The sequence below is a fragment of the Theropithecus gelada genome, chromosome 3 (assembly GCF_003255815.1).
Source record: "Theropithecus gelada isolate Dixy chromosome 3, Tgel_1.0, whole genome shotgun sequence".
Classification (NCBI taxonomy): Eukaryota; Metazoa; Chordata; class Mammalia; order Primates; family Cercopithecidae; genus Theropithecus; species Theropithecus gelada.
In genome coordinates this window covers 96,201,410-96,223,091 of record NC_037670.1, presented here as the reverse complement: position 1 = coordinate 96,223,091, position 21,682 = coordinate 96,201,410, and the positions used below count along the sequence as shown (strand labels likewise).

The 21,682-nt window shown below is 40.0% G+C and overlaps 1 protein-coding gene across 1 annotated transcript in view; it reads left to right on the top strand.

Moving 5' to 3' along the window:
- LRRC72 (leucine rich repeat containing 72) overlaps window positions 1–21,682 on the top strand; it is a 50,430-nt gene that overhangs the window by 16,868 nt on the left and 11,880 nt on the right. The window contains exons 4-5 of the mRNA XM_025380724.1: window positions 14,452–14,533; window positions 16,305–16,415. Coding sequence (XP_025236509.1) covers window positions 14,452–14,533; window positions 16,305–16,415 — 193 coding nt within the window. The remainder of the gene's footprint in view (window positions 1–14,451; window positions 14,534–16,304; window positions 16,416–21,682) is intronic.

Genomic DNA, 21,682 nt, shown 5'->3' with positions numbered 1-21,682 from the left:
TTGTTGTCCACTCATGTCCATTCGTTCCTTCTTCCTGTCCAACAGAATTTGGGTTTGAGTTTTGGTACATACTCCTCCTCCATTCTACTCAAGTAGGTGGCCCCACCCAGGTCCATGGGTGGATCCTGAACTGTCTAAGCCAACCAGAATAATCCCACTCTTCTGGTGAGTGACTAATCAATGAACAGGCATCTAACCCAACTGTAATAGAGACCAGGGCACATTTGCTGGGAGGTTCCTGGGAGAGGCTTTCTTATTCCTAAAAGGGAGTATTAGAAGAGTACTTTTGCTTCTGGATGTTTTCTTACCTGGATATGAAGGCAGGAAGTAACTATCCTATGAACTTGATGAATCCAACACTTGGAGAAAGGCAGAGCCCGGAGATTCATGGAGATGCCAAGACTAAGGCTATCACAACTTCTGCGCTTGGTGATATGTGAGACAATTAATGAACTTTCTTTATTTGCCAATTTGAGTTGGGCTTAAAAGTTACTTGGAGCCCAAAGCATCCTACTTGGATACAGCTTATTCTGTACTTGCATTAAGCTGCTACAGAATTTAACAATAAATGTGATGATCCCTGCTCTAGTGATAAAATTAGGAGGGGTAAAGGGAGTGGCTCTGCTCCTAGCAAGTACACTGTATTTGCTAGCTGCCTGGAATGAGACAACACAGTTGTCTTTGAAGGCAATGAATGTAATTTGGTAAATTTGAAGCCTATTATGCTGGAAGGCTACGTATTTCTTCAAATCATTATCTAGTGGGTGATAAAACTTGAGCTTCTGGTCCAAACGTGAACTAGCTGATGAAAATGCACAGGTTTATTTCTAAGGACCTCCAATGTCCTAACTTTCCTAGGTTTGCTTTGGCAACTCTACTTCTTTCATTATGCTCTGAGGGCTTGTTTAGCTTCATATTGTGTAGATGTTCATTAGTGCTGCATCTCCTCCTTATTGAGATCATGTTTTCCTAACACCCGCTGACATAATTAGTGGGAGGCAGCTGCTCTTAGGTCTAAAGTCTCCCTTCCTCGTTTCATTCTCTAACAAGTCTGACCCAGAGAATTTCAGGTCCACGAATTCATTCTTTCCAGCCTCTCATGAAAGGTTGAGTTTGGCTCAGATAAATGACCTAAGTGACCTATATTTTACACAACAATTTATATGGCACATATATATAATCACCTTCTGTCTTTGCTCATTACTTCAAAAATTTTCTTTTATGGATGTCCAATAATGACTATGCATTCATAATATTGATGCCACAATGTTAATATCCTTCTGTTTCTGGAAGTACAACAGTACCTTGGTATATTTCATTTCGTCTCAATGAAGAACCTGTCTAATGCCTCACCAAACAACTATTCAAAATGGAATCTGGGTTCCTGCTGTGCAGCAAAAACCAATAGTTAACAAATTTTATAAATTCAGTTTACATAAAAAGATGCTTCTGGCAAAGTCATTGTTTACAAACATCATTATATAAAGAATAATTGAAATATTTATAATAACATCACTCACACTGACTAGAGAATGGTCAGATTGGAATAAATGCTTTAACATTAGGACAAATACCTAATGCATGCAGGACTCAAAACCTAGATGACGGGTTGATCTGTACAGCAAACCACCATGCCACATGTATACCTATGTAACAAAGCTGCACGTTCTGCACATGTATCCCAGAACTTAAGGAAAAATAAAATAAAAATAAAGAGTAAATGTTTTAAGAAATGTCTTAGGCTCAATCTTCTATGCTGTTATGATTTCCAAGCTCCTAGACATGAAGTGCATATTGAGAATTCAGCAAATAGCACAAATGTATGTATTTTAGGAAGAAATATTGGTTTATAAAATTAGCAAATCATACTTTGGAAATTGAAATAATTATTTTTAATGTGCTGTTACAAATATTTGATAAAGAATTATTTGAATGGCCATACTTTTTCGGTAGATTTACAACATGCTTTGTATCATGGAATTTCTGTTGGCCTCTTTAATCAGATTTATTTGTTTATTAAGTTTGGGTATATGTATTTGTTTATTCATTTATACATACAATACCTTGTTCCAAAAACTATTTAGAGCAGTACAAACTCCACTCTGGGATGTAAGAGCCATTAAAAAAACAAAATAAATTGGCATACATTCCATATATTTTGGGCTCTTATGTGTTTCTGTTACCTTAGGGCAATATTAATTATATCCTTGGTGTCAACTTTGTTAAAAAAATTGTATTTTGCTCCATATTTAAAAACTTCTTTAAAAAGCAAATAAATATAAATAATCTAAATAACACTTCACTGCATGGTTGTGAAATTTGAAGATATGTACAATACATATCTAGTTATGGTTTTTAATGATTTAACCAAAAAAAACCCTATTTTTGGAAAGAACAGGTGCAAATATTTTAGCATGTCGGAAAAGAGAGGGGAAAACATGAGAATGAAAGTCTGGGTTGGTTAAAAATAGTTACTTCTGAATATTTTTAAGGTATAGACTGTGTAAGTACTGTATATATTTTAAACTAAGATAGAAATGAATGCATTGTTTTAATTTATTGGATAAGAACACCATAAAAATAAACTTAGAAATTTTAAAAGTACATTGAAATGTTTCTTTTTTTACTCCTATATAATTCAGGGTATATTATTAAAATGCTTCCCAACTAATGTTTCACGTTCTATGTAAATTTAGTGCATATTGGAATTTCACTACTAAACATACAATAACATACCCTTTTAATTAACACATAAGTCCAGAATTTTTCAGAATTTCATCATGTCGTTTAATCACTGTTCTATGAATGCGTCTTTACCCCTACGGTTTTTCAACCTTGCTGCTATTGTGATAATTCTTTTTTTTTTGAGATGGAGCCTGGCTCTGTCGCCCAGGCTGGAGTGCAGTGGGGCTATCTCGGCTCATTGCACGCTCCGCCTCCCCGGTTGACGCCATTCTCCTGCCTCAGCCTCCTGAGTAGCTGGGACTACAGGCGCGCACCAGTATGCCCGGCTAACATTTTTGTATTTTTAGTAGAGATGGGGTTTCACCGTGTTAGCCAGGATGGTCTCGATCCCCTGACCTCGTGATCCACCTGTCTCGGCCTCTGCAAATGCTGGCGTGAGCCACCGCGCCCGGCCTGACCTGGATAATTCTTGGTGGTGGAGTATGTCCTGTGCATTTTAGGGTGCTCAGCAGCATCCCTGGCTTCTACCCATTAATGCCAGGAGATGCTCCCCAGGAGTGGCAAGCAAAAATATTTCCAGATATTGTCAAATGCTCCCTAGGGGGCAAAACTCCCCCCCTACCTCCACTGAGAATCATTCAATACAGCAGCAGAGTGATCTGTGGAAACCGAAGTGAAAACATGTTACTCCTCTGCTCAAAACCTCTGATGGTTTTCTGCTACATTCAGCCAACTTCTTACAGTAACCAACAAGGTCCTATACACATTGGGCCTCTGGTTCTCTCTCTGACCTTATTACCTGCCATCTCTCCCTGGCTCATTCTGGTTTAGCCACCCCAGGCACTACACTGTCTCGGGATCTGTGCACTGGCTTGTCCCCAGTGCTGTTCCTACAGACATTCCAGTGGCCCTCTCCCTCCCTGTGATCAACAGTCTGTTCAAACATTGCCTCCTCCATAAGGCCTACTCTGTCCCACCCCACTAAAATGTAACACTACCTCACTCTACCACTTCCAATTGATGGCGGCGGCAGGCCGTTTGGAGCAGCTGCTGACATTACACCAGCTGCACCAGGGAGGTGTGGACAGTGGCAGCAGGAGCAGCTGTGGGAGCAGCAGTGGTGCCCCCCATCCAATTGTACCACCTCCACCCTCGCACAGCCAGACAGGACCCGCTCCCAGGCCCAGAGCCTCCACTGTGGTCTTAACCTCACTCCTTGCCATATCTTGGGAACCTGTGATTACCCAGCTGAAGACACAGCCAGGAAAACAGGGAGGGGAGGTGGAAAGGTCCTAGAGCCCAACCCTGGGGGACCCCAACAGAGCCTGCCACCCTGGGAGCTGCCGCAGTGGGGCCAGGCCAAGTCACCCACTGGTGGAGGAGCAGTGTGGTTGGGCACGGAGTGGGGGGAAGAGAGGGGTCCCAAAGCAGAGCTGGGACTGGGGTGGTGCCATATTCCACAGAGACGGTGGGAGCTCCCCAGGCACAACTGCAGCTGCCCAAGCCATGGCTGCAAACTGGGTACCCTGGTGCTCTTGGGAGCTGGGAGTAGGCAGGAGCCCCATCCTCCCAGGCATAGCTGCAGCTGCCCAAACTGCCACTGTGGATCCATGCATCTCCCTGCACCCAGGAAGGCCCCTCTTACACCCACAGGCTCAGAAGTGCCTCCTCCTGCTGTCTGGCTTCTCCCTGTTGTCAGCACCCACTCCGATAACAGAGCAAAGTTGAGCCCTAGCCCGGGAGCTATCACAACCTGGCTGGGTGTACACACACTCAAGCAATGCTGGTATGCCAGCCCCCTGCCACCTCGGCCCCCTCCAGACTTTGGGCACCAAGAAGTGTGGGAGGGAGGCTAAAGAGGAGCTGAGGGCAGCTGGGCACTGACCTGCAGGTGCCCCTTGACATGAACAGCCTGAGCTCCATGACCAGTGGCAGGAGGTGCACAGGCTCCTGGGCAGAAGGTGGCAGGTCCCCGGTGAAGCCCCCACCTTCAAGTTGGAGAGGGCCTAAAGGCTGAGGGCTGGGCTTCCAGTCTCAAGGACCAGACTGAAAACTTGTGGTACCTTTTGCAGGCCTGCCTGTGGCTGCCCATGAACCAATCAGCAAGCACTTCCTCCCCGCTAAGGCCAATAAAAGCCCTGAACTCAGTCAGACTTGAGGAGACAACAGGATGACCAGCTGCAGAGAGGAGCTATCTTCTCTGCTGAGAGCTGGACACTTGTTGGGGCACCCTTGCTATGGACAGGAGCTGCCCACTGCACGTCTTCTCTAAGGTGTTCTATTGCTCAGTAAAGCTACCCTTTGTCTTGCATACCCTCCAGTTGTCTGTGTAATTCATTCTTCCTGGATGTAGGACAAGAACTTGAGACTCACTGAATGGCGGGGCTAAAAGAGCCATAACACAAACAGGGCTGAAAACACCCCCCTTGCCTGTCGCATTGTGGGTGACTAGAAGGAGACAAGAGAGAAGGAGAGAAGAGAGAAGGAGAGAAAAGTTGAGTCCCTTTGGGAAACCCAGACCTAGGAGCTCCCCAAACCAGGGCTGTGACACCCTCTTTAGGGTTCTGCAGTTCCTGGCATCTTCAAACTTCTGGATACCACGCCACATTCCCGTGTCAGTCGTGGAAGCTGCTTATGACACACCTGGTCCAACCACAGCCTCACAGGAAGCTGGCGCCCATGCCAACCCCTGGAGCTGCCTGTCCTGCTACAGCTGACTGGACCCCACACTTGCTCACACGCCTCTCAGTGCTCTCTGCCTGGCTCACCCTTGACAGGCATGGGATCTAAGCTGGCAGCAGGAGCTGAGCACAGCCTTCCAGGCTGATTGGGCAGAACCAGCCCAGCAGGCCAGAACGAAACTCAGGCAAAGGCACCACTGGCCATAGAGGTTTCCGGCTGGTGAAGCAATACCCCAAAGATCCCGCAACACAATCTCCAAGTTTCATTTTTTTCACATAGCACTTATCAACTTAGGTCGTAATATATAATTTACTCATTGTATGTATTATTTATTTAATCTTTCCCTACTACAATAAGAGCAGAGATTTTTGTCTATTTTCTTCATGGCTGTTCCCCCAGAACTTAGCACAGAGTCTGGCACATAGTAGATGCTCAACAAATGTTTGCTGAGTGGAAGAATAAGTAAATTAAAAGTCTAATATTTTCTCATAAATACAATATTTTCATTTTGTCAGTGAATCCAAATGGCATGTAATTAGTCACCACTTATAAATTTGAGGAGGGCAAGTTGATAATATTTTGTTTAGTATTTTACTTTTTGTTCATTTGAAAATGTCCGTTTCTGTTTATTGGACATCATGGCTAAGAATATTTCTTTGCATGAGTACTAGTTAAGGTAACAGAAGTTCATGTGACAGAAGCATGCTTTGGCCAATTTAAGCAGAAAAATAATTTATTGACAAGATATTGGATAGCTATTATGGAGCTTGAGAATCAAGTTCAGAAAGTTCTCAAAATCAAAGGGAGCCATGGTCAAAACCATGTCACAGAACCACTTTCCACAAACCCTGTTTGTGGAAAAACAATCAACAATAGAAGCAGTGGCTTGTACTGTTGGTGTCACCAGCACCAGCCACTGGACACATCCACTGTCACCATTTCCACTGCTATGGAAAGCAATATTTTTTCTCTCCATCTCTACCACCACCAGAATTAACTTTCAACTGTCTCCGCTTCTTTGTATGACTAGTTCTTGATTAGAAGTTCAGAGTGGGTGCATCAAGGTCATGAATTCATGCCCTACCTGCCAGAAGTCTGGAAAAGCAAATATCTTGTATAATGGGGTGTAGTTTCTGATTGCCACCAAGACTTATTAGACAAGAAATCCTTGAATTGTGGGGAGGAGTTTTAGATGCTACACAGCCAAAAAGGTACAAGTGTATCCCATCTTTTATTAATGTTTAGAAAGATAAAAGTAAAAGGAATAGTACTAATACCTGCATTAATGATTCCTGTTAGAGTACCAGGAAACGATAGTTGTTAAATTAACAGATGTTTTCAGGTGAGGTGGCTCATGCCTGTAATCCCAGTACTTTGGGAGGCCATGATTAGAGGGTTGCTTGAGTCCAGGAGTCTAAGACCAGTCTGAGAAACACAGTCAGACCACATCTCCATGAAAATTTTTAAAATTAGCCATGCATGGTGGTGTGTGCCTGTAGTCCCAGCTACTTGGGAGGCTGAGGTGGGAGGATGCTTGAGTCCAGGAGGGTGAGGCTGCAGTGGCTGTGATCGCACCACTTCACTCCAACCTGGGCAACACAGTGAGACCCTATCTCAAAAAATAAAATCAAAAATGATGTAGAACTGAGAACTGGAGTATAGCAATGGTCCTATCACTAACCAGCTAATAATATATAGCAAATCACATAATATCTCTAAAACGATGTTCTTCTTAGACAATATGGGGTATTTATTCTTTCAGACTGCTTCCGGGGTTGGCATGAAAAATAAATGAGATGACAAGTGTAAAGTACTAATCAAAGAAACTTGCACACAGTAGTCACAGAATAAACAGTAAGACCCAACCTCCTTACTCCTTTTCTTCATGTTGTTCTTAACATAGCTATATAAACATATAATATTAGTTGAAAGAATTGGCTAATTCTCTAAGTTAGCAAGGGTTGTGCACATCTGCCCTCACTCGTCATTTCCCAGTTGCAACAACTTTCAATTCTTTTAAGTGATCTTTTGTTACTTATCAGCTTTTCTCTAAGTCACTTGCTGGTATTGCTGCTACTTCTTGATTTTTCTTTTCTAGAAAATAGCTATTGAATTTTCACTAAGGAAATGAGCATTTAATTCTTTCTCTTTCCTGCCCTCACTTCTACCACACACATGCATACTTTCCATTCCCCATTCTCCTGATGTGGTTGTATTGTAATTTTGGTTAAATCAATATTCACTGGTATATTGTTATGACAAAATATGCTATTCAGAGCTAAGCCATGTATTCAGCTTTATGTTTTCCTTGATTATACTTCCTTCAATTCCCTGGAGTTTATATTTGTTTGACTTTTTTGTTAGCTTTTTGTTATGAACTGAATTGTGTCTCCCTCAAATTCATATGTTCAAGCCCTAATTCCCAGTCCCTCAGAATGTGGCTGTATGTGGGAACAGGGCATTTAAAGAGGTGATTAAGCTAAAATGGGTCATTAGGGTGGGACCTAATCCAATATGACTAAAATCTTTATAACAAAAGGAGACTAGGACAAAGAAAGCCAGAGACTAGACATATGCACATAGACAGAGATCACATGAAGACACCAGAACCAAATGGCCACCTACGAGCCAATAATAACACACTTTTTGACACCATTCTTTATATTGATGACACTATTTGGGTTTAATGGACGTCCCTGTGATGTTATGAAATATATATTTAGTCCCAGTCCTGATTTCCTGGCATACAACTCCCCAAATCCTTGGAATCTTCAAAGTGATAAGCATCTTTTTGTGTGACTGATGGTTGGCAGCTCCCAGGCAGCTTCAGGATGGGGGCTGGTCATCGAAAACACTAAGGAAAAATTAGAAGGTTGGGACTTCTGCTTCCCAGGAGCCCTACTTCCAGGAGGGGAGAGGGCCTGAAGGTTAAACTGATCACCAATGGCCAATGATTTAATCAATTATGCCTATGTAACAAAGCTTTCATACAAATCCTAAAAGACTGGGTTCAGAGAGTTTCCGGATAGCTGAACACATGGAAGGTCCTGGAGGGTAGTACCCCTGGGGAGGGCATGGAAGCTCTGCATCCCTTCCCCCATACCTTGCCCTATGTAGCTCTTCATCTGTATCCTTTGTAATATCCTTTATTAAAAAAAAAAAAAAAAGTAAATGAAAGTGTTTCACTGAGGTCTGTGAGCCACTCTAGCAAATTGCAAGTCCAGGGAGGGGGTAATGGGGACCCCAATTTATAGCCAGTTGGTCAGAAGCACAGGTAAAACAACCTGGGGCTTGCAATTGGCATCAGAAGTGGGGTGGGGGGGCAGTCTTGCGGGATTGAGCTCCGAACCTGTAAGATCTGATGCGATCTCCAGGTAGATGGTGCAGAAATTCAACTGGAGGACACACACTTGGTGTCTGCTGCATAATTAGTTGCTTGCATGGCATGGTATGTGGGGGTAAAGCCCCACACATTTGGTCAAAAAAGTCTTCTGTGTTGTGTGTGAGAGCAGAGGAGAAAACCTGTTTTTACAACTCAGTCCCCAAAACTGATTCATAAGCTAATAATAATGAGTTGTTATGAAGCATAATTTGAGGAACATTCAAAAGTTTTCTCAGATCGCACATATGTATTCAAGGATGTTAAAGTCAACAATTAGAGCGTCATTGATTATAATCTTCTAATTTAAAAGAAATACCCTGAGATGGCTAATGTATTAATCTGTGGGGAGAATACAATAGTTTACCTCTGGAACACGCAGAAATGGGACTCCAGAGCATGTGAAAAGAAAGGAAGTGTGCAGAAAAAGAGGACATTGGGATGGTCAGGGTTAAGAAGATGCCAGGAGGAGAAAAAGGAATGCTGAAAGGAAGAGTGGAAGAAGCCAAGAACAAGTACAGTTACTTATGCATGATGCTGCTTAGTGCCGGGGTTGGATCTTCTTTTTAGTTTGGATTGATTGGTGACCATATAAATCTATCTAGGTTCTGCTGAAAAGTCCTATAAAAAACGTAAGAACACCACGTAAGAGGTGGGGAAAAGACAGGACAGTGCCTGGAACTCAAAACTAGCTTAAGAGATGGCAGCCCGGTTAGACCAACCGTTGAGAAGAACCCAGAAAACTTGAGAGGTCAAGTTAGATCAGGTGGGTAGAACAAGGCAGGCCAAGGCTCCAGCCAAGTCTGAGAATGAGCTGAGCTGGACAGTTCAGCTTCCTGTCCTGAACATTAGTAAGGTGCAGTGGTTTCCAGCAGGGACTGTGGAGCCTGGGTCAAAGCCTACCCAGTTCCACCATGTACTAGCTGTATAATCTTGGGTAAATTACTTAACCTTTCTGAGCCTCAGTTTCATCATCTTAAAATAAGATAATAATATACTCCTTCCTCATGAGTTTGTAGTAAAGATTAGTAAGGCAACATTCTGTTTATTTTTACAATTTGAAAGTTTTCAGAGATTATTACATTTCTTCTTCTTTCTATTTCTGGTCAAAATTTTTGGATGCATTTTAGACACCTTTTGGGACTATTGTTGAAATACTAGGAATAAATTGATGCATCGAATATTTTCCAGTGCTCAATCTAATAAACTAATACACTTCAACATATTTTCAAATTAGTAACTTCTGGATGGTTTAGATAGAAGTCTCCCCAAATTAAAGAACTCAGTTATGATGTAATACATGCCAATGTTTGGTTTGGGAGTCAGATAGACTTGGGTTTGAATGTTCACTCTGCTACTACTTATGATCTCCGGACCTTGAGAAAGTTGTTTAACTTCTCTGAGCCTTGATTTTCTCCTAGGTAAACTGGGGATATGGGGGTCAAATAAATAACACTGGGCTTTTGTTAGGATTATATTGTATAATGTCTGTGAAAACATCTAGCTTAATGCCCAGCTCATAATAAGCACTTAATACATATATTTTCTTCTCTTGCATCTAAATCAGCAGTTGTCAACTGGGGGTGTTTTTGCCTCCCAGGGGACATTTCACAATGTCTAGAGACATTTCGAACTGGGATGTGTATGCTACTAGCATCTACTGAGTAAGAAGCCAGGGATGCTAATGTACAACCCCAGGGCAGCCCCTATCCCATCAACTCCAAAGAAGAATTACCTGGTCCAATATATGTGATTGCTGTAGAGATTAAGAAACTCTGAATTCTTCCTTAATTTTAAATTCATGGTGGTATACATTTGTGCCTAGTAGTACCCTAGTGATTACCTATATGTATTTTACATTAAATATAAAAGCTCCCAGCTCTATAAAATTAATACTAATGGTTAAATAATAGTCATCTATTGGGCACTTGCTATGCTCCAAGCCTAAGCTAAGACATATGATTTGTGAAATGCCACACTAAATATAAATCCTACAGCAATCCTGAGAATTGGTAATACAGATTTCTCTAAACGGATACTAATAACAACATGTTATGGCCAGGCGTGGTGGCTCACACCTGTAATCCCAGCATTTCGGGAGGCCGAAGCGGGCAGATTATCTGAGGTCAGGAGTTTGAGACCAGCCTGGTCAACATGGGGAAACTCCCATCTCTACTAAAAATAAAAAAGTAGCAGGGCACGGTGGCACAAGCCTGTAATCCCAGCTACTAGGGAGGCTGAGGCCGGAGAATAGCTTGAACCCGGGACGTGGAGGTTGCAGTAAGTAGAGATTGCACCATTGCACTCCAGCCTGGGTGACAGAGTGAGACGCCATCTCAAAATAAATGAATAAATAAATAAATAAATAACATTTTATTTTAATAATAACTGAGTATCAGGACAATAGCCTGTCTTATAATGTTCCTGACCTTAACAACTTGCTATCTTGCAATGTATATTGAATTCTACCTTGAAATACTCCCTCAATTTCCTCCACTTCTTTCTTCTCCCGCCACCATTGCTCCATTTGGGCCACTACAAATTCTTCTGAATTAGGGAAACGCCCTCCTTATTCATCTCCTGCCATAGTACTTACTATCTCCTGTAAATCGGCCATTTTCTTTCTAAAATCTAATTGGGCAATAACATTCTTCTAAACAAGATCTTTTAATAGCTCCCCAAGGTCCTCATGATTTGGCTTTGACTCCACTCTATCTCCCTTCACTCCCCCTCACCTTCACAAACAACGCACTCCTATAATCCCAATAATCATGTTCCAAGGATGTTAATGCTCCTGGGAAAACTATGATTCTATAACCAAGGTCAAACTGCGGGGTTTATTAGTGTTCTTCCTGTGTTAATGAGCAATGCAAGATAAATTAAAGTCTCAGCTAATTAGTAATGTTCTATTAATGTGTGGTTGGCAGGTAACTGGAAGAAGAGAGAGGAAAAAGTCATGATTTCTGCTGGCGTTCTTTTCCTACATTGATGTCAAGTGTGGCTACTATTAAAGCAGGGAGTAGTGAGAGGAAGAACAGAACGCAGCGAATTGCTGCCAGGAGGCCAGTGGGAAAAGTTAGAAAGCAATAAGGAGCCAACAGGGACACTCACCTTCTGGCTTTGAACGGTTTCTCCTACCCTGGGGAAACATGGCTTCTCTCATGACATAACAAAACCTTTGGCGAAATTACTAGTGGTCCTCCAGAAGGAGTGCTGGCATAATTTGGTGGAGATGAGTCTGCAAACAATCAGATGAAGAGCACATGAAATCCCTTTTATAGCTTCGTAATTTGTGAATGTTGCCAATATAAAAACAAAGTAAACAAAATTCCTCAAAGAAGTTAGTTTTCAAACCTTAAATACAAATCTAAAAAGGCTTTTCCGAGATTTGAGAGGGACATGAATAAAATGTCCAATAGGCCGGGCGCAGTGGCTCAAGCCTGTAATCCCAGCACTTTGGGAGGCCAAGACGGGCGGATCACAAGGTCAGGAGATCGAGACCATCCTGGCTAACGCGATGAAACCCCGTCTCTACTAAAAAATACAAAAAAGCTAGCTGGGCGAGGTGGTGGGCGCCTATAGTCCCAGCTACTCCAGAGGCTGAGGCAGGAGAATGGCGTAGACCCGGGAGGCGGAGCTTGCAGTGAGCTGAGATCCGGTCACTGCACTCCAGCCTGAGCACAGAGCGAAACTCCGTCTCAAAAAAAAAAAAAAAAGTCCAATAAATCCTCACTAAGTCAGATGGGTTGGGATCCTTTTTCTGAATCTGTTCATCAATGAACAAAATATTTTTATTTAACTAATAATAATAGTTCCTGGACGGACGTGGTGGCTCATGCTTGTAATCCCAGCACTTTGGAAGGCCGAGGTGGGTGGATCAGCTGAGGTCAGGAGTTCAAGACCAGCCTGGCCAACATAGTGAAACGCCATCTCTACTAAAAATAAAATATTAGCCAGGTGGCGGCATGTGCCTGTAGTCCCAGCTACTTGGGAGGCTGAGGTAGGAGAATCACTTGAACCTAGATCCCAGGAGACGGAGCTTGCAGTGAGCTGAGATTGTGCCACTGCACTCCAGCCTGGGTGACAGAGTGAGACTCTGTCTCAAAAAAAAAAAAAAAAAGAAAATTAAATATTTCCTATGATAAGCTTTAGAAAACACACAAGAAAAAATTTACCATCAGGAACATATATTTTTATATACATAAAGTACTAAATAATTGATCAATAACTCTTTCACGAGGATCTTTTCCCTGCTAGATCCTGTGTTAAATAGCAAAGTTATCATTCTTACATTTAACTTACCTGCAGTTCTTAGAACATAACTGCTCCTCCTCTATGGCTCTACCATGTCTCATCTTCACAATGCAAATACATCTTTTAAATTTGATGGATGTTATAGAGTCGATATTTTAAAAAAAATAGGAGTTCTCCTTACGGGGTACCAGAATGGTTTCTGATATACAGTTTAGCATTGAATACCCCGTATTATGTATACCGTACCTAACGGTTCATTTGAGGAATTTTGAGAGAGTACTTTTTACTATTTCCATTCATATGAAAATTTTGATTCTAACCTTAAAAGTAAAATGTGACTTCTTCACTATATTGTTAGGAGAGTAGGGAGGTAGACAGGATAAGGTGCTGAAGAAACATGGTTCCTTTCCTTGAGGAACGCACAAAACTGTAGTGTTCAAGTGATTAACTGTACAAGTCAAAATAAGCATTTGGGATGGTCAAGAAAAGGGAGGTTCGTGAGCATAGGAGTTGTCAGGAAAGGCTTTGTGAAAAAGGATGAACTCTGAATGATGAACAGGATCGTACTGTGCCTTGCCCTCTAATTGCAGATGGTGGCTGGTTGAGCTGTTAGTTCTGGGCCTGATCTGGCAGAGCTGCCTCCTGCGTGTATTCAGATTGCAGAACCCATAGCTAAACTGAGATCTGTTTACTAGAGGGGCAGAGAACCAGAGAAGAGGAGATGGTTATAGACGAGGCCGTAAAGCAAGAGTCCAGGATTAGACCATCACTCAGGAAATCTGACTCGAAGTGCTGAAGCAAGTAGAAGTTTAGAGAAAATCAAGTGGGTCAAAATAGGGCACAAAGACAGTAGTAAGGTACAAGGAGGTCAAACCTTGGTGTCGACTGATTTCTGCAAGTGAAAACTTACTGCGGCCGTCCACTCACGCACGGTTTAGTATGCCTTGCTGGCCTAGGGCTAATCCTTAAAAATAACTTCAAGTGTACCAAGAAGAAAAGACACACAGACAAAGGGAAATCATGACTCCTACAGATGCAGAAATGGCCTCAGCATAAGGAGGGAGCCCTTGGCACATGATAGTATTAGGTGGCGGGTATGTGATGTCGGATCCAATGAGACTATACGGAGTAGAAGTAGAAGAAATATTGTTAGCACAAAAGAGCTAGGCCAGGTTGCAGAGGTTTTGAAAGCCAGGCAAGTGAGTTTAGCTAAGATGTGGTAAGAGAGGTTTAAGTTAGATAAAAGTATTCTTTTTATCACATTCTCCTCCAAGACAATCCAAATGTAACCTACAGCCAGACCAAAAGGTCACAAATAATAATAGCAAAAGTCAAACTTTTATTATCTTATTACAATTAAATATATTATTTTTGTATATCATGTTATCTATATTTATGTTATATATGCAGTTATTATAAAAAGTATATTGTTCTCTAACTCTCATTTTTAGCTCCATGGAATAACATTTCTAACTAGAAACTATTGTCTGACAGAACTATATCTAAACAACAATGCAATATTTGAGATAGAAGGTATGTCTTAAATTTTCTGTTGCTTTAATAGATTTTCAATTAAGTACTTTCAACTATGGTAATTGCTAATGACATGCAAAAATCTGTTTTAACATTCTGTTGAAAATATATTAAGGAATCTATTTTTAAATGTTTTAATGTACATTTTATTTTATTTTATTTTATTTTTTTATTTTTATTTTTTTTTTTTGAGACAGAGTCTCGCTCTGCCGCCCAGGCTGGAGTGCAGTGGCCGGATCTCAGCTCACTGCAAGCTCCGCCTCCTGGGTTTACGCCATTCTCCTGCCTCAGCCTCCCGAGTAGCTGGGACTACAGGCGCCCGCCACCTCGCCCAGCTAGATTTTTGTATTTTTTTAGTAGAGACGGGGTTTCACCGTGTTAGCCAGGATGGTCTCGATCTCCTGACCTCGTGATCCGCCCGTCTCGGCCTCCCAAAGTGCTGGGATTACAGGCTTGAGCCACCGCGCCCGGCCAATGTACATTTTATATTAAGAAATGTGCTATTAGATTACTTTTCTAATTTAATATTGCCATGTGTCTTATTCAAAATTTAAAATAATTTTTAACAAGTATTTTAGACATAAACTAGACATGTGGAAGCAAATTTTAACAATAGTTGGGAGCATTGATAAATACAAAAACTTAATAGTCTTAAGAAATTTTATTGGCAGTATGTTCTACCAGCCAAATTCCTGCTTTCACTCTGAGTTAATTTTATATGCAAAACACTCTCAAAACTGATCATTTCAAGCCATTCATAAAAGCACGTGGCATATCATGATCATGAAATACAGAGGTACAGTACAAAACACTTTTCTTTAATATCATATATCATAGAATAAAAATGTCATACATTTTAAGGCCCATCATGATTTCATGCACCACTAAGAAAGAACATCTTGCCAATGAAGCTATGACATGGCTATCAAAAGACACATCCCACTTTCATTTATGTTAAAAATGTAGGAAAATAAACAATTTAGAATCTATGAAAATAATATGAATATTTGGTTTCCAGTTATGTACAGAAAATACTTAGCTATGCAATTTGGAGGAGATGAGTAATTTTTCCCTTGACTAGCGTTATAAATCTAAGTAATATTGACAAGAAAAAAAAAAAATCCAAAACCAAAACCAAACAAAAAGAAGAAAGAAACTAAGCCCTCCAAAATCAATCACACAAACAAAATCATTGGTACATTTTAAAAAGTAAGACAATCTGGTCACGGGGGCTCATGCCTGTAATCCCAGCACTCTGGGAGGCCTACGCGGGTGGATCACCTGAGGTCAGGAGTTTGAGACCAGCCTGGCCAACATGGTGAAACCCCGTCTCTACTAAAAATACAAAAATGAGCTGGGTGTGGTGGTGGACGCCTGTAATCTCAGCTACTTGGGAGGTTGAGGCAGGAGAATCCCTTGAACCCAGGAGGCAGAGGTTGCAGTGACCTGAGATTGTGCCATTTCTCTCCAGCCTGGGCAACAAGAGTGAAACTCCATCTCAAAAAAAAAAAGTAAAACAATAACAGTGGAAAGAAATTTACTCTGTATTCCCACATCACAATTAATTGTATGAATTATACCTTATTGTATTCTTAATAATAATTTATAATATATTATTAATAGTTATTCCTTCTTTATCCAGCTATCATATGTTTTCCTTTTTAGTTAGCATGTTAATTAGCATTAAAAATGTTTAGTTTTATTTGCAATAAAAATATTGAAAAAAATGTTTAAAATCTTGTAAAAATATTCTGTGTTTTTTTTTTTTTAGGCCTGCATTGTTTGCCTTCATTGAATATACTCCTGCTACACCACAATGAGTTAACCAATATTGATGCAACAGTGAAGGAATTACAGGGAATGCTAAATCTGAAGATCCTAAGTAACAATTTGCAATTTTATATGGCCATAAATTAAAATAGTATTAACACAAGACATTTTTCCATTTATCAAGTTTAAAATTAGAGGAGCAATGTTTATAATTAAGATATTTAGGCCAGGCACTGTGACTCACGCCTGTAATCTCAGTGCTTTGGCAGGCCGAGGTGGGCGGATCACTTGAGCCCAGAAGTTCCACATCAGCCTGAGCAGCATGGTGAAACCCTGCCTCTACCAAAAATACGAAATTAGCCAGGTGCGGTGGCACATGCCTGTAACCCCAGCTACTCAAGAGGCTGAGGCGGGAGGACAGCTTGAACCTGGGAGGCAGAGGTTGCGGTGAGCCAAGATTGCACCACTGGACTCTAGCCTGGGCAACAGAGGATCGCTTGAACCTGGGAGGCAGAGGTTGCAGTGAGCCAAGATTGCGCCACTGGACTCTAGCCTGGGCAACAGAGCAAGACCCTGTCTCAAAAAGAAAATTAGATATTCCTGAAAATAAAAGTAGATCTTACTGTCTTTTAAGACATGCTTTTGAAAAAACAACAGATAGAAAAATTTTTGTGTGTGAAATGCCATCTATCACATGTCTAATGAAAATGAAAAAAGTAGCAAGAGGATTTACATGTTTAAATTTATTTTGGGTTTTATCTCAAAAGTAAGTTTTAACACATATTATATGATTCCATTTATATAAGTGTCCAAGTAGGCACATCTATAGGACAGCAACACTGAGAGGTAACTGTTTTTAAATAGATGAGCATTGCCAATGGCCAAGGAATTGGGGGTTGTGACAGCCAGAGAGTAAAGGGTGTGGGGTTATTTTTAGGGTGATAAAATGTACTAAAATTGACTGTGGTGATCAGTTGCATAACTTTGTGAATATACCACAAACACATGAATCATATGTTTAAACTGGTGAATAGTGTGGTACATGAAGTATATTAATAAAGCTGATACAAAAAAAAAAAAACAAAAAACAGAAGACTTTTTAAACTTTCAACTGGATAACCAGCAAACTTTATTCATATATATTGAATCACACCCAGTAAGGAACTAACCTATTGAAAAGAAGTGTGAGATGAGGCAAAAAAATAAATAATACACCACCCCTACTCTCAATAAGCTTATGGTCTTGAAGGGTAGATAAACATGTATACAATTACAATACAAGATAAAGGATTCTGGGTGTATTAAGGTAAAAGACCTGCAGATCAAAGAGGAGGTTTTCAGACTTCAGAGTTTAGAGACCTCTTTATAATAATGTAATGCAATAGATATATTTTTAAATTCCTTTTCTATTCATTTCTCAGAATTGCCTGAAACAGTATTTTGAATAGTTGTAAACTAGTATTGGTAGTGAAGGTTCTAATCAGATAATCAGATCAATGTAGAGAGAGTTACTAAAGTTTCCATATGTTTTCAGTGTTGTCACTTATATGTACTATACTGAGGGAAAATGATTCATTTGTTATAGTTAGATTATTTAAACCCAAGTATTAAAATCACAAAACTACACCAAGTTCATGGCAATTTTATGCTTATTTTGGAGACATGAGAAGGCTGCCTGCTGTCAGGAGATTTTTTACAGCTTTTGGATCTTCTGTGAAAGAATTGGCCTGCATATTTGAGTTACCTGGCCCGTATCTGCTGAAAAAATGCTGCTATAATTAAAAGACTAGTTATGCTAGACCTAGGACACTTACCTTTGTTTTTCTATAAAATGGGCTGACAGCTACCTCTCAGGGTTGCTTTAAACATTAGGATAACTCTGTAAACACTTTTTAAGAAAACATTTCTCACCATTAATGTTATTTTGAAGCAACAACAAAAATTGAAATTCTAAAATAAGAAAAAAATTGTTTTATTGTGGATTATGTAAATCAGATAACGAAATAAGTTGCATCCAGTCTCGAAATTCTGCTAATAGACTCAAGAAAACAACTGCTATTTTAAATAATAATCATACAGTAACATGTTTCAATGTCTTTCTTGTTGAAAAAAATGTTTTATTATAGTCTCATTTAAATCTTTACAGCATCCTATGATGTGACTAGAATTATTCCCTTTAATCATGGAAATGCAAAGCTCACAGATTTAACCAAACTCTTAAGGAATGTTGAAACACAAATTCATGCCTTGTTTTACTTATCATTTATTTATTTATTCATTCATTCATTCAATATTTATAATGTATTCATTCATTCATTTAATAAATGTTTATCACACATTCACTACATGATACTATTCTAGATAATAGGACTCAAATTTGAACAAGAAAGACCCAGTCTATACCTATATAGGGCTTACAAATTTGTAACACTCAGACTAAATATTTCTTAGAGTTGAAGGGGTTTGATGCAAAATGATTTGCTACTTTAAAAACTCTATAATTTGAGGAAACTTGTTATAAAACAACATTTGGAGAGTAGTAAACAAGCTTATTCCCATAGTAATAAACAGAGTTATGCCCATAGTAATGAACAAGGTTATGCCTTGAACAAAGGTGCCCAGCCCAGGACCAAATAGATCCTGAAATCTAGCCCATGCCCTACTTGTCAAGGGTGTACGTGAGCATAGAATTGTGCCAGACATAAGGGGTGGGAGTTTTCTAGTTTTTAAATACCAGTCTGGTAATATAATGTCCATATCATTACCAGTCACAATAGTTTACGACCACTATTTAAAATCATAGTGACGCAATTCAAGTTATGTAACTGTAATTTTCCAGTTGAAAATCTTGTTGTGGGATCATTTGTTTGAAATGGAGAAAATGTTATGTCCAATTACAAAAAACAAAAAGCGTTTTCTAAAAATTCACATTTTGAACTCATGTCCCATTTCGGTTAAAGATGTTGCATGGAAAATAGATTGTATTTATTAGATAACTAATGTTATTTGTGCAGTCATGTCTTCAGATTAAGTTTCTACGAGCCTCATTTGCAATCACAGATTAGCTTTAGCTCATTAACTAAAATGAGAAATCTATGTGTTTTCAAATGTGGTCATTTTTGTCTTTTTAAGTTGTAAATCCATGTGCAATTATAAAGTGTTGTTATTATTTCACTTAAATGACAAGTTCTTCAGAGGGTGAGAAAATAGACTGAAGGGCAAAACACTAATCCATTCTCAGCATTGCACTTTCCATTGGCATTTATGAGGAGAATTGCCAAGGATTGCCTAGGAGACGCATGGCTGAGAGCTTCAGGGAGGCCTAAACCAGCTGCAGAGTGTGAGGTCCTGGGAACTGGAATTCCTGTCTTCCAGGCAGAGTCAGCGGACTCCACCTCTTCTCTCCAGGCAGTCTACCTTTCCACACCCTCTCTTTCCAACTCAGTTTTCCTCTTCCTTTCCCTTCCCTCCTCCAAATTCTTTCTAAATCAGAATCCACATGTGTCAAAGACCCACTTTGTGGCTGATGGCTTTCATTAACTCCTGCCTCCTTTCCAGTACTAAGGGAAAAAAAACCACCACCACCAAAAGCCACAGCATCAAAATGCTTAAGCCAGTCTCCTGTTCTAAACCTTCAGTTTTCTCATTTCTTTCTAATTTTCTGTTTTATTAAGCTCCACTGTTGGAAAGTATGCTTAAGACTCCTGCATGCCATAATTGTTAAGACCTGCTTCCTACTGGAGCTTCCAGGAATCAGCATTGGGAACAGGGAGCTCCTCCTTTCGAGAGAGGGTCTCCATGTTTCCACAGGTATTGCTTTTAAACATTGTCTGCCTTTGTCTTTAGCAGTGGCCCCAAGCCACTGCCGATGGCAAAAAGCCAGCGGTGCAGAGGGATGCTGGGAGATGGGGTGGGACTAGGATCTCCAGGGTCCCTTCCTTTGAGCCTCTTTTCCTATAATACCCTTCCAGGTGGGACCACCCCTCCCAAAAGACAAAACGATTCAGCAAAGAAAAAGAACCAAGAGTGTTTTTCACTACTGTTTGTCCTGAAAAAGATAATGTTCTGATCCCTCCTCTCTCGATCCTCTGCTTTATCCTGGTTTGCCTTTTACAATCAGGGGTGATTTCCATATTCAGTAAAAAGCACATGGTGTATGGTGACCACCAGATTTTTAGTTAAAACAAGATGATGATTAACAATGGAGATGCTGACCTTACTAAGTAAGCTTGACCCAGAGCCTCACAATCCTGGTATCTGATTATTGACAGCTGAACTTCCTTCCACAGGCTGCTCTCTATAATAGGCTTTTAACTTCTCCATGTCAGTTTCTTTTTCTCATATATTAAAATTGGGATGTTGGTCTCTTATTAATTACATCAACTTTCTTCGAAGGCAGCCTGAAAAACATTGGGGTTCATTTAAATAACGATTTTAAATACTGCTTTAAAAGTTTACAAAAAACTAACTGGAGCCAATTATTTAGATATCTTTTTTTTCCCCTTCTGTCTTGATAATAAGTGGCTTCATACACGTGACTCATGTAAGTCAAGCTTGTGTGGTAAGGTAGTAGAGACATTTTGATATATCATTGGGTAAATGTAAATTGCTTAGACTCAGAATCCCAAATTAAGATAAGCAAGACAGTGCTGGCGCCACTGAGGTGTACACTGTAAGTAGCCTAGAGGGAAGGTGGATTAAATAGTATTAACCTATTGAAACTGAAAGTGTAAGCAATTTCTCTTCATAGTTTCTAAAAGAATGTGCCCGTACATCATAGAAGGCTTTCAGAGCATTCAGACACAGGAAACCGATTTCACATCTTAGACATTTAATTTATGTTGATTTTAGTAGCATCAATCCAAAACTCATAAATCCAAAATGTTAAATGTTTCATAGTATAGAAGGAAAAAAGAGAGTTAAAAATAAGATAGCTTCCTTCTAAAATTTAAGAGCTAGGAAACAGTGAATAATAATGATGAAATGCCTTTCAAGTTATTTAATTCAATTTTTTTTTAAGTTAATTTAAGCAGAGGCTGGGCTAACAGTTCAGATTTCTGATTTTGTGTCATTCAGTTTTGACTTTATGATGAGATGAATGGTCAACCACAAGTCCATAGGGTTTTTAGTATCAATATGTTGTTAATAAGTAATGTAACAGTAGTAAATCCAAGTTTTGTGTTTTATTTAGCTGAAGCTAGTTTTTGAATTTCCATATAGAAGTTACTTAACCAAGGCTTAGCAGAAAAAGCCAAGAAATGAAATGAAATGGATAGTAATGTCCTCAAAGGGAAAAGAGAAGACGAAGGGTGCACCTAGAGAAAATGTCATTGAAAGATGTTGGTACATTTTCCATTAACGTCATATGTAAAGGCAGAC